At 59.2% G+C, this 11,385-nt stretch overlaps 1 protein-coding gene across 1 annotated transcript in view; it reads right to left on the reverse strand.

Annotated features, from left to right (window-relative positions):
• Positions 1 to 415: 415 nt before the first annotated feature.
• Positions 416 to 11,385, reverse strand: part of CCND1 (cyclin D1) — a 12,488-nt gene continuing 1,518 nt past the window's right edge. Inside the window, exons 2-5 of the mRNA XM_024748885.1 lie at positions 11,027 to 11,242; positions 10,334 to 10,493; positions 6,330 to 6,478; positions 416 to 3,731 (exon numbers count right to left, since the gene is read on the reverse strand). Of these exons, the coding sequence (XP_024604653.1) occupies positions 3,567 to 3,731; positions 6,330 to 6,478; positions 10,334 to 10,493; positions 11,027 to 11,242 (690 nt within the window). The 3' untranslated portion in view covers positions 416 to 3,566. The remainder of the gene's footprint in view (positions 3,732 to 6,329; positions 6,479 to 10,333; positions 10,494 to 11,026; positions 11,243 to 11,385) is intronic.

An 11,385-nucleotide genomic window follows, 5' to 3' on the forward strand; every position in this document is an offset into this window, starting at 1 on the left:
ACCGGGGCCAGAGCCGTAGTCTGAGGTGGTCGGGGCCGCCTGCAAGCCCGTCCTCAAACTCTGGGGGGGGTGTGTCCACGCGGCCCTCTCCCACTACTGATCTCTGGTCTGGATTTCCTCCCGGCTGGGAGGGCATCACACCCTCTGCATCACCAGGGGACCGCTGGCCATGTCTGGAGGCATTTTTGTTGTCACGACCGGGGTCGGTCCTGTCATCTAGCAGGTGGAGGCCGGGGATGCAGCCCAACAGCCCACGGTGCCCAGGGCAGTCCCCCATGACAGAGGATGGCCTGGCCCCGGTGTCCGCAGGGCCGAGGCGGGCCCCCTACCCGCCTGCCACCCCCATCCAAGGAACTTGGGGCGCATGGCCCTGGCTCCCTGCCCGCCCCAGGAAACAGACAAGCGGACACTGCACTGGGGTTTTACCAATTTTATTTCTAGACTTTTCACGTTTGTCTTGTTTCCTGCTGGAAACGTGCCGGTTACATGTCTGTGCTGGGAAACACCGTGGTGTGCAACCAAAAACACACACAGACCCCCAAGTGCCTGCCCGCCCGGCCCCTCAGACTTGCTGGTCACGGGACAGACTTCCCTGTGCTCCCGGACCTGCCACTGGCCTTTGGCCTTAGAGCACACACATCTCACCCCCCACCACGGACAGACCGTCCCTCGCGGACCCCGTTTGGTTCAGACAGAGACGCCGCAGCCAGAATGGTTGAGGTAAGCGGAAGCAGTGTTCCTGCAGGGGTGGGGCGGGGTGGGGCGGGTTTGCACCTGCCAATGGCCTTGAAGCGCACGGGCTGCCCCGCCTGGGGCCGCCGCGGACGGTGCAAATCCAAATCCTTTTGGTTCGGCAGCGTGTTAGACGGCTCTCGGGCACACAGCACTGTTGGCTGGCTTCATTGAGATCTGAAGTCTCTTTAAAGGAGCATTTGCTATAATGACCAGAACAACAAACAACACTGACAACAGATACAACGCACCCCAAACTGTGACACGGGCCAGAAGCGACTCCACTCATGCCAAATGACCGAGTCCTACAGCACAGCACCACAGTGGCACATTAAAACATACTTGTTACAATAATAATTAATAATAATAATGCAACTTTCATAGCTATACGCGAAGAACGATACGGGCTGTAAAAACTACGATGATGGTAAATCCCAGGTCAGATGGAGAGTCCAGCATAACAGGCGCAGGGCAAAGGAAACGGACATGGCCTGTCTCCAGAGACGCCCGGGGGTCCTCGTGAACGCGGCCCGGCGGGGTGGGGATCCCCCACCAGGTCCTTTTTGGGATCTCGTCCGCGTGTCCGTCTGCCGAAGCAGCGGACAGAGCCTGACCACCTGGTCTGCAAATGGCTAAGTGAAGCTTGAGGTAATTGTGAAACAGGAACCTTTTTGGAATAGAGCAGTAATCACATTAAGTCAAAATTGATCACATAAAAAAGAAAAAAAAAAAGAAAAAAAAAACAAAAACAACGCTACCAAAAACGAAAGGCATCCGTAATACATTTTTTCTATGAGAAAATTCAAACTAGAACATGGCAGTATATGACATTGTAAAACAAAAAAAAAAACTGGTTCTCCAATAGCAGCAAAACAATGTGAAAGAGAAGAGAAGCGATATGCATCTGTTTCCAAACTGTACTGGGAAGTCATCGGTAGCAGCGAATAAAGAAAAATGGAGCCGCAGCCTGTCCCTCGCGTGGTCCCCGCCCACCTCCCCTCCACACACTTCCTCCCTCGCCTCCTCGCTCCCTTCAACACTCCCTACAGAATAATTACAAAAAGGTACATAGCCAAGATGTGCAAATTATCTAGCGGTTGCTAAATTTCTTTTTTGAAAGGAGGGTTCGGGGATGAGATCGTATTGGAACTGAACTTGGAACTGAACTTGTTTCCAGCATCCTAATTGTGCTTGTAACTCTGACACCTCTCCAGTTGGATCACTCTGCGAAAAGCCCATCGGGCCAAATTAGCCAAATCCATGTCTTTGTGTTTTTTTCCTCGGGATTTTTTTCCCTCTCTTATAAAAGGACCTAACCTGCAACATCTAAGGCAGAAAAGTGTGTGTGTGTGTGTGTGTGTGTGTGTGTAAATCAAGGGGAGATTGCATTACTTTATAAATCATACTGGCCTTACGAATACCCTCTGCAATAAATATTCTTTTTAGCCTTAACTATAAATTATATATTTTAGTGTTTAAAAACCTTCCGTCGCAAAACATCTAAAGATAACTCTGAAACTGCTGGTTCTCTAGGTAAACCTTTAAGGCCCCTACTTTCAAACACCAGTTGGCACGGAAGGATTCCTAAACTTCAACTTCTCTACAGAAAAGGAAAGGAACACATCATCCTGGCAGTGTGAGAATGAATGCACATTTTCTTCTCCTTGACCGGAACCTAGCCCTCCAAAACATCATCTCCCTTTCGCTAACACCATATCGACAAACACCTGCCTCGCCATCCTGTCTGCACCCAAGTACTGGAATATTCCCAAACCATTCCATTAAGAAACCGTTCCCCGCCCCCTCCACACACAACATACACAGAGATGTCACCTAGAGACTGAAAGTGCTTTGAAATGGAATGGTTTTGGAATATTGAGAAGGAACAAAAACAAAAACAAAAAAACAAAAAAAAACAGCTGTAGATTTCACCTGGATGTGAGCAGGCTGCAGATGTGTTGGGTGAAAAACCAGCACCTCATAAACAGGTAACTACAAAAATATGAAGATTATAAAAATAGAATATATTAGGTCACTATTGCGGTCTCTCTTTCTAGTAGCGGACGCTAGGAGTCGGAGGTGGCCTTCCGTCACCGAGGCGCAGGCTGGCCCCCGACAAACCCCTCAGGTGGTTTGGTCCACAGGCAGAAAGAGGATCAGGCCTTGAAAATGCCGAACTCTACGCTACCCTAGCCGAGAGGTTACATCAGCCACTGACAAGGTGAAGGTTACACGCCTACCTACGAAATAAGATAAACAAATGACTTATAAAGTGACTACATGCATAAGCGAGATACAGGATGCCTAGAACCGCTTTAAAGCTGTGCTCTTAGGAAAAGCACACGGGGAGAGTTCTATCTAAAACCCTCTTCTACTTTAAAAATGGGTTGTGGACTTCTTCCTATTTTTTTTTTTTCGAACGTTTTTATGCTTTTTGTTTGTTTGTTTGAAACACATAAAGAATCAAATCTAATCCTCCCCTGCAGACTCGCTTCTTGTGTTAACGCCTATCCTTATAACACAGAGACACAAACACATGAATATAAAAACTAGTTGATTACGGGGTATACAATCCTCTATTTTTGTAGCACAACCCTCCTCCCCCTCCAGCTCAGGGTTATGCAAATTCTATTTTTTCCTCTCTTTTTTTTTTTTTTTTCTTAAAGATAGGTTTTCGGGGACGTTTCTTTTCTTTTGCTTAACTCAGAGACAGAAGGGAGAAAGAGCAAAGGAAAACACCAAGACACTGAGGGGCGGGCTGCCTTCCGACGGCGACCGGGCCTGAGCGGCTCTGTCCGCCGAGCCCGGCCGGCCCTGCTCCCGCCGCGGCGCCCTCAAATGTCCACGTCGCGCACGTCGGTGGGCGTGCAGGCCAGGTCCGCCTCCTCCTCCTCCTCCCCCTCCTCCGCGGCCTTGGGGTCCAAGTTCTGTTGCTGGGCCTGGCGCAGGCTGGACTCCAGGAGGGCCTCGATCTGCTCCTGGCAGGCGCGGAGGCAGTCCTGCACGAGACAGGTCCTCAGGAGGCGGCCCGCGGCGAGGGGCCCCTTCCCAATGCTCACCGAAAACGCCGCCTCCCCCAAACCCAGGAAGCCGCTGCCCAGACCCCAGGATCGACAGTGGGGACCCTGTTTGCCCACCAGCTGCCTTCCCGGCCTGAAAAGCCCACGTCAACCAGGCCACGGTGAGCCTACTCGGGACCCAAGGGCTCTGGTGGACACAGACGCTCCTGCCCACCTGCCCCGAATCCCCTGCCTACCCGGCCGCTCGCTGGAACTCCTCGCCGGGGCTCTCATCTCTGGGCCCAGGTTCCCACCAGCCCCACTGCTGCCCTCCGCGAATGCAGCGCCATCTGATCCAGGATGGGGAGGCCCTCTGAGGCCCACTTTTCGGACTTAATCTCTGCCGTGTCAGCCCTCGCAGTGAACCCAGCATTCCGTGATGAATGGCCGTCAAAAGCGTTAGGCCGTGCTTGACCGAGGATGAATGCTGGGTGGCCCTGGGGCCTTTATCCCCCATCCTCTCCCGTTCGGGCCTGCGTCCTGGGAGACGCTCCGGCCGCGCACAGCTCCCAGCAGCGACCACCCCGCGTGTTCAATGGAGAGGAGGAACCCCGGAGGCCGGGGGCCTCTCCTGGTCCCACCACGGGCACATCTCCCAGCAGCTCGAAGGCTCCGCCCGCAGCTGGGCAGTCGCGGCTCCCGGATCTGAACAGAGAGGCTGTCCCAACTCCTGGGATGCCACACGGGGCTTCTGTTCTAGAGCCAGGGAAAGGCTCCAGGGCAGCCTGGGAAACAGACCCATGCCTTTCCCACAGGAACGAGGTTCAGCACGGAGAAGGCACTGCTAACTTCCTCCTAGATGGGGCTGGAAACGGTGTACCCCGCCCCAAAGAAGTGAAGCCAGGCCAAGAGGGCTTGTGAATGAATTCCTGGAGATCTCCCAAGGGGACAGGGCTTATGGGGCGTGGGGGCTTTCCTAACCACCCTTTCAGTATTCATCACGACAAAGGAGGAGGCAGGGAAGGTGCCAAAGGCCCCATTTTACAGAGGAGGAAACTGAGGCCCAAGGCTCCTGACGGCCTCCTCAGGCTCTGATCCGAACACCCACCACGGCCTACTGAGGCCCGAGAGCCTCCACCCACCCCCTGAAGGCAGTCCCCCAGAGGTGGCTCCCTGGCCCCTGTAACCTGGGGGGCCACGCTGTGGAGCGGAGAGCAGAAGCATACAGGAGGGGCCTCCCCTCTGCAGGCCCTGGCGCATCCTCCAGCTCCACGGCCCATGCTTCCTCCTCCCAGCAGCCTGCTTGGCACTGCAGCCTCACCCCGTGAAGAGCAGACTGTGACCACGGGGGCCAGCTCTAGGGAAGGGCAGACTCAGCCACGCCCCGGGGCCTCCACAGCCCAGAATTCGCTGCGTCTGAGCTCAGCGACATTTGTCACCGGTCACCAGACTAACGAATTTCAGCCTCAACTGATTCCTCCCACCATTCCTCAGCCGTAAGGCATTTTGCTTAAGATCTAATTAAAATAATCTCTATTCAGATAAGGGATCACACAGCGATTTCCTACCACTGTCTGCAGACAGCGCTGTTTCACAGTTTCTAGCTGGGGGATGGTGCCGGCCCTGGCAGCCAGGTGAGCATGCCTCCCCCTCCCAGGGGGCCACCGAGCTGCCCGTGCCTACAAACAAGAAGTCATCTTCCTCTGGGGGTCACGCAGGCTGGTGGCCAAGCACCATTGGCAGAGAACAGGCAGGCATCCATCTCATACCAGCTTTCCTCCCCGAGCCTCCTGGGCGCTCGAGGGTGGACCGCCAGAAGCGGCCGGAGCCGGAGCCGGACCGGGGATCGGGGTCAAGGTGGTCACTGGCTCCTACTCGGGACACTAGTGGGGCCTGGAAGTGACCCCCGCCACCAACCTCGCTGATCTAATTCGGTGAAACCCCAAACCCTTGTAATTGTTATTTTAATTCTTTGAGAAAAGAAAAGAAAAGAATGGGGAATAAGACAGTGGCATTTTTAAGTAAAAAGATACAATGGACTCCGGCTTCCAAAGCAGTAGCCTCTCAAAGGGGGTCATAAAAACAAGTTGTCCGTACCAGGCCCATTGTGGACGGGAGACCTCACAGGGGCCCTTGTAAAGCGGCCATTTGTCGGGAGTCCACGCTGTCGCCCAGACAAAGCTCGACTGGGCCTCACCCCACACACCATTAGGGCACGGATCATTGACCCGGCCTGCCGTGTGGCCCCTCTTCCTGACGGCCCCTCCGCCATGACCCCAGGAGGGGTTAAGGCTCCTGGGCGCCCCTGGGGCCACCAGAAGCCTGGGAGGACCCTCCCGCCCATTACAAGTTCTGGGAGGTGTTTCTCCTCCCAAAGGAGCCCCCCAGGAGACGGGGTGGAGTGGCCCCCAGGCTGCGTGTGCCAGAGCCACGGCCAGGTCCTGTGCCTCTGGACGCAGATGGCTGCCTGTCCCCCACGTGGCCCCAGCCTCTGCCACTTCCCACCAGACGACTGCAGCTCGGGACCCCCAGGCCCTGGATGCTTCTAGTACCCGGTGTCGGACAGGCCCCCCAGCCAGCGCCGGAAAGGTCACTTACCGGGTCACACCTGATCACTTTGGAGAGGAACCGCGTCAGGCGGTGATAGGACAGGAAGCTGTTGGCGCTTCCCAGGTGCAGGCCTTGCACCGCGGCCACCACGCTCCCGGCAGCCACCATGGAGGGCGGGTTGGAAATGAACTTCACATCTGCGGAGAGTGAGGGAGGCAAAGGGGTTGTGAGTGTGGACGCAGCAGGACCCCTGTGACCTGGACCCCCGAGGCCCTGTCCCGCAGATGGCTGGTCCTGAGGGGGTGGTCAGGAAGTGGGCGCCAGCAGGGGCAGAAGCCGGGCCGGACTCTCTGATCACGAGCTTGTGATGCTCGTTTAACAACAGCAGAGGGACTTGCCCAGTGGCGCAGTGGTTAAGCCTCTGCACTCCCACTGCAGGGGGCCCGGCTTGGATCCCTAGTCGGGGAACTAGATCCCACAGGCATGCTGCAACTAAGAGTTTGCATGCCACAACTAAGGAGCCCAAGTACTGCAACTAAGACCTAACGCAACCAAATAAATAATGGTAAAAGAACAAAAAACCTCCCATCACCTTCCCCGCCCCCTGCCGCAAACAGCAGAAATGCTAACCAAGAGAACAGCTGCTGGAAGAGACAACGGGGGCGGGGGAGGCACAGTGGCCTCTGCAGAGGGGTCATCGCTCACTCCCTTCTCTTAGCACGTGAGCCTGTGAATGTATCACTTACTCACAAAAGCCCGATGAAAAGAAAGGCGGGGAAAACCCGCAAGGAAGCAGACACGTCCCCTACAACACTACCCCCAAGTACCTGCGCTGCTAGGTCCCAGGGGGAGTGGCCGTCTTGCACATGGGAAGATGGGCCCAGGGAAGCCCCCACTGCCCTCAGATGCTTATCCCCACTTCATCTGCCTCCAGGGACACGGCAGGGCTATAGCGTTACTTCATCTGCCCGTCCTCGGCAGCTCTCCGCAAACTGTTGGGAAACCCTGCACCTCTGGGCAGGTGGGCTCCAGGGTCACCTCCTGGCAGCTCACTGACATGGGAACTTCTGGTTTCCCTCCTGGCGGCACACTCGTCACGGACGTGAGGACACCTAAGAGGCGACCCAGCGCCTGTGGGCTGCCTTTCTGTCGCTCCCAACGAGAAACTCCTGGCAGGGGAGGCCACCGATTTCAGCATCTGAACCAGGGGGCTTCTCAGTGTGGAGCCAGGCCCTAGAAGGTCAGCCCCTATCCCCTCATCCTGTGTCCAGGAACTGGACAGTGAGCTGAGTGGGAGGGCACTGGGCACAAAGGGAGTGTGCGGCCCCCGGGGGCTGGGGGCACCCCCCGCCCCTCCCACCGGCCTGAGAATAAACAGCCAGGGCCTCTCATTCAGCGGAGCGGGAGCCAGCGGAGGGATGGGAAGAAGAAAGGCAGCCAGGCGGCCACACTGACGGGGCGACAAAGCTGCTGCTGGGCGCTCCGACCACTTGAAAAAGCAAGCCCCTCACAAGGCGCGCCCTCTCTCCCCTTTAAACGGGAGCGGTTCCACCCAGGCTGGGAACCAGGAGCCCGGGATGAGAGGTTTCCATTGAGGCTAACCAGGACTGCACAGAAATCGCTGTGGCCGGAGCGCAGGTTCTGACTGGCCGCAGCTCGAGACCCGGTCCAACAGGGAAGGAATAACTGAACGCAGGCTCTGTGTGTGTGCGCGCACGCACGTGTGCGCGCGCCTTGGCGGGTTTATGGGCTTAGATTGAGAAGCCCGCACGTTGCAACTCGGAAGCTCCGACAGCTGTTCCTGTTCACTGCCCGGCTGCAAAGAGCCCAGCAGGCCACGGCCAGGGTGGGCATCGGAGCTGCACCGCTCCGCTGACCCTGCTCAGGCCCATTCATTCAGCTCAGTCACGTGCCAACCTCAGAGGTAACTCACCGGCCACAGCACAAGAAATGCTCTACTGCGTGCACACATCCGTACACAGGTTAAAAGCAGGGCAAAACCCAACTCTGTGCATGGGTGCCGTGCCCCCTCCCGCCCCCATGCACACCTGGGAACCCAGGTCTGCAGGGCGCACGGACCAGGGAGAGCAGAGGCCACCCTTCCCCCGCCGGCCCCCTGCACCTTTAAAAGGGACCCTTGCTACACGGAGAGCAAAATATCTCCCGGGATTTTTACTCAAGCTGCCACTTCACAAAATCTGTTTGTTTTTAGGCTGTAATAAGTCGCTCTCATCTTGAGAGGCCCCCTTGTGACTAAGGACACTGCTGTGTGCCAGTTAGGTTCCAACGGACCAGGACCCGGTCGTGGTGGGGTGCCGCTCCCCTCCCTCCCCTGGCCTTCCTGTCCCCCACCGGGGCCCACCGAAGCTAACGCATGTGAAAAGCTGGGTCACCCCTGACCATCCCTCCACCTTCACCCGAGGTGTGCCCAGGCCGGGGGTGCTGGACAGTCTCAGTAGCTGGACAGCCAGCACCAAGCACATTCACGGCCTCTGCGCCCGGCTTCTGCGCTGCCAGCACCCCACGCGGGCTACACACCCCGCCTCCTGGGGTCCTGGGAGAGGGGGAGGTGCAGGCTGCCCCAGCCATCCTGGGGGGAGGGCACGCAGGAAGTGTTCTTTGCATTATCTGCCGGACGGAGACTTTGCCGTTTCTCTGAACCACTTTCAGCTCCATAAAAGGCTGCTGGGAAGTCCCTGGAGGCTTCTCTTCTCAGAGGCGTCCCAGCCAGAGAATGCCTCCCTGCCTGCTTGCTGGGCAGGCCCCTGGAGGCTGAGGGGACGCGGGTGAGAGCCTCTCTCTCCCCGCCCAAGGGCGGGTGCTGCGGGGCAGGAATGCCTGGCGAGGGGGCGCCCTGACCCCTCAGATTCATCCGGGCTTCTTGTCTGCCCCCACCCCGTGGCTCGCTTGGAAAGACTCAGAAAGAGGGGTTCATGCCTTGAGCGGACAAAGGAGGGTGGGGAGGCCAGCAGAATCCTCCCAGCTCTCCTAACCCAGAACTCCCGGTCACCAGAGCACTCAGACGTCAGGAGAGTGACACGAGGTGGCAGGCTAGGGGGGGCTCCACCCCTTCCGGGGAGGGGGTGAAGGATGCCAACTCCCCCCTTTGGTGCCCTGTCGCCCTCAGGTCGCACCGAGTGAGCCCCAAGCAGATTTGATGGCTGAGGCCTGGCCAGCGGTAGAGGCGGCCCACGGCAGAGCTGGGCAGGATGGGGGCAAGGGTCCTCCGATCAGGGTCTCCACAGGTCCTAGGCCCAGCTCATGGGATTGGAGGGGAGGAAGAGGTCGCAGGGGCTCAGGGGCAGGGCTGGGACAAGCAGGAGACAGCACCGTGTGTCTCACTGGGTTCTGAGTGACTGGCCGTCTGGGGGCTGGGGAGAGGGCTGTGCCGGGGAGGGGCCCCCAGGGATGGTCCAGAGCGGTGCCGGGGGAAGGACGGAGGGCCTGCTGCCGCCGCCAACCACAGCAGCCCAAGCCCAGGCCGCTAGGAAGCCACTCCCAGGGCAGTGAGCTGAGCCGCCCTGCGGCGCCCCTGGCTGGGCCTCAGGCGGCCAAGCGCCTCTGTTGGCCGCCCCCGCACGAGGGCCGCTGCTGGCCGCCCAGAGCACGTGGTCCAGGCACTGCCGGCCGGCGCTCCCCACCCCTGTAGGCGCCCCTGGCAGGTGGCCCAGCCCGGGAGAGGCCAGGAGGGGGCCCCCGCAGCTCAGGCTCCTTGAGGACACGGGAAGGACTGGGGTGGGGGGAGGAGGCAGGCTGGACTGCCAAAGTCAACCTCTTTCAGCATGTAGTGACCCCCGCCTGGCGTGGGGAGCAGAAGCCACACCAGTTGGACACAGGCAGGCTGCCGCCCAGCCTCAGCTGCCCGGGCCCAGGAGCCCACACCCCCTCCCTGGAGCCCCAACAAGAAGCCCAGCCCTCTGTTCCCCGGAACAGGGAAAGAGAAAAGCTTCTGAGGGCGGAGGAGTCTGGGGACCATGTCCTTGGATGGGGAAACCGAGGCAGAGGGCAAGAAGCTCCTCCAGGGGCACCCAGAGGCCCGGCCAGCACCCTACCTGTGGCACAGAGGGCAACGAAGGTCTGCGCGTGTTTGCGGATGACCTGTTTGCTCTCCTCGACCACCGGCATTTTGGAGAGGAAGTGTTCAATGAAGTCGTGCGGGGTCGTGGCAGCCAGGTTCCACTTGAGTTTGTTCACCAAGACCAGCTCCATTTGCTGCGGAAATGGAGGGACACGTGCGTAAAGAGAGGCGCAGGCGCGGACCCCAATGCAACAGGGGGCAAGGAGAACGAATGGGGCGTGTTGGAGGGTCCGGGAAGTTGGGGGGACAACGCGCAACCCCACATCCAAACAGAGAAGGTGCCGCTCGCAAAGGCTCCCGTTCTTGATTAAGCCCACTCTCCGCGGGTGGAGACCAGAAGCCCGCGACACCTGGAAGGCGAGGTCTGGTCGTTCGCGCGGGCCCCTCGCCGCCGCCGCCGCCACCGCTAGAGGGCGCACGCCGCCCACTTTTCGCGGCGCTAGGGGCGCCGAGGCGGTGGGAGTCGGAGGGAGAGAAAGTGTGAGTGAGGTGGGGCGGCGGGGGACCCGTCAGCTCCTCGACAGGGGCCCCACTGGTGTGGCCGCCCTCCCTGGGGGCAGAGGGTCTCTCAGCGGCCCGCGGGGGCCCCTGGCTCTCCGCACCTCCCCCACCCCCGGGGTCCCACGGCTAACGGGGCATCCGGGGGCGGTGGGGGTCCCAGGGTTACCAGCAGCTCGTCGGGCCGGATGGAGTTGTCAGTGTAGATGCACAGCTTCTCGGCCGTCAGGGGGATGGTCTCCTTCATCTTCGAGGCGACGAACATGCAGGTGGCCCCCAGCAGCTGCAGGCGGCTCTTTTTCACGGGCTCCAGCGACAGGAAGCGGTCCAGGTAGTTCATGGCCAGCGGGAAGACCTCCTCCTCGCACTTCTGCTCCTCGCAGACCTGCCGGGGCACCGGGGGCCGTGACCGCCGCCACCGGGAGCGCCCGGCCCCCTCTGCGGAGACCTCGCGCCCCCCACCCGGCTCGCGCCAGGGCTGCGGGGCCCCGAGCGCGAGGAGGGTCAGGGCAGGGGGCGGCAGGAGCT

The sequence above is a fragment of the Neophocaena asiaeorientalis genome, unplaced genomic scaffold (genome assembly GCF_003031525.2).
Source record: "Neophocaena asiaeorientalis asiaeorientalis breed wild unplaced genomic scaffold, Neophocaena_asiaeorientalis_V1.1 scaffold43, whole genome shotgun sequence".
Taxonomy (NCBI): Eukaryota; Metazoa; Chordata; class Mammalia; order Artiodactyla; family Phocoenidae; genus Neophocaena; species Neophocaena asiaeorientalis.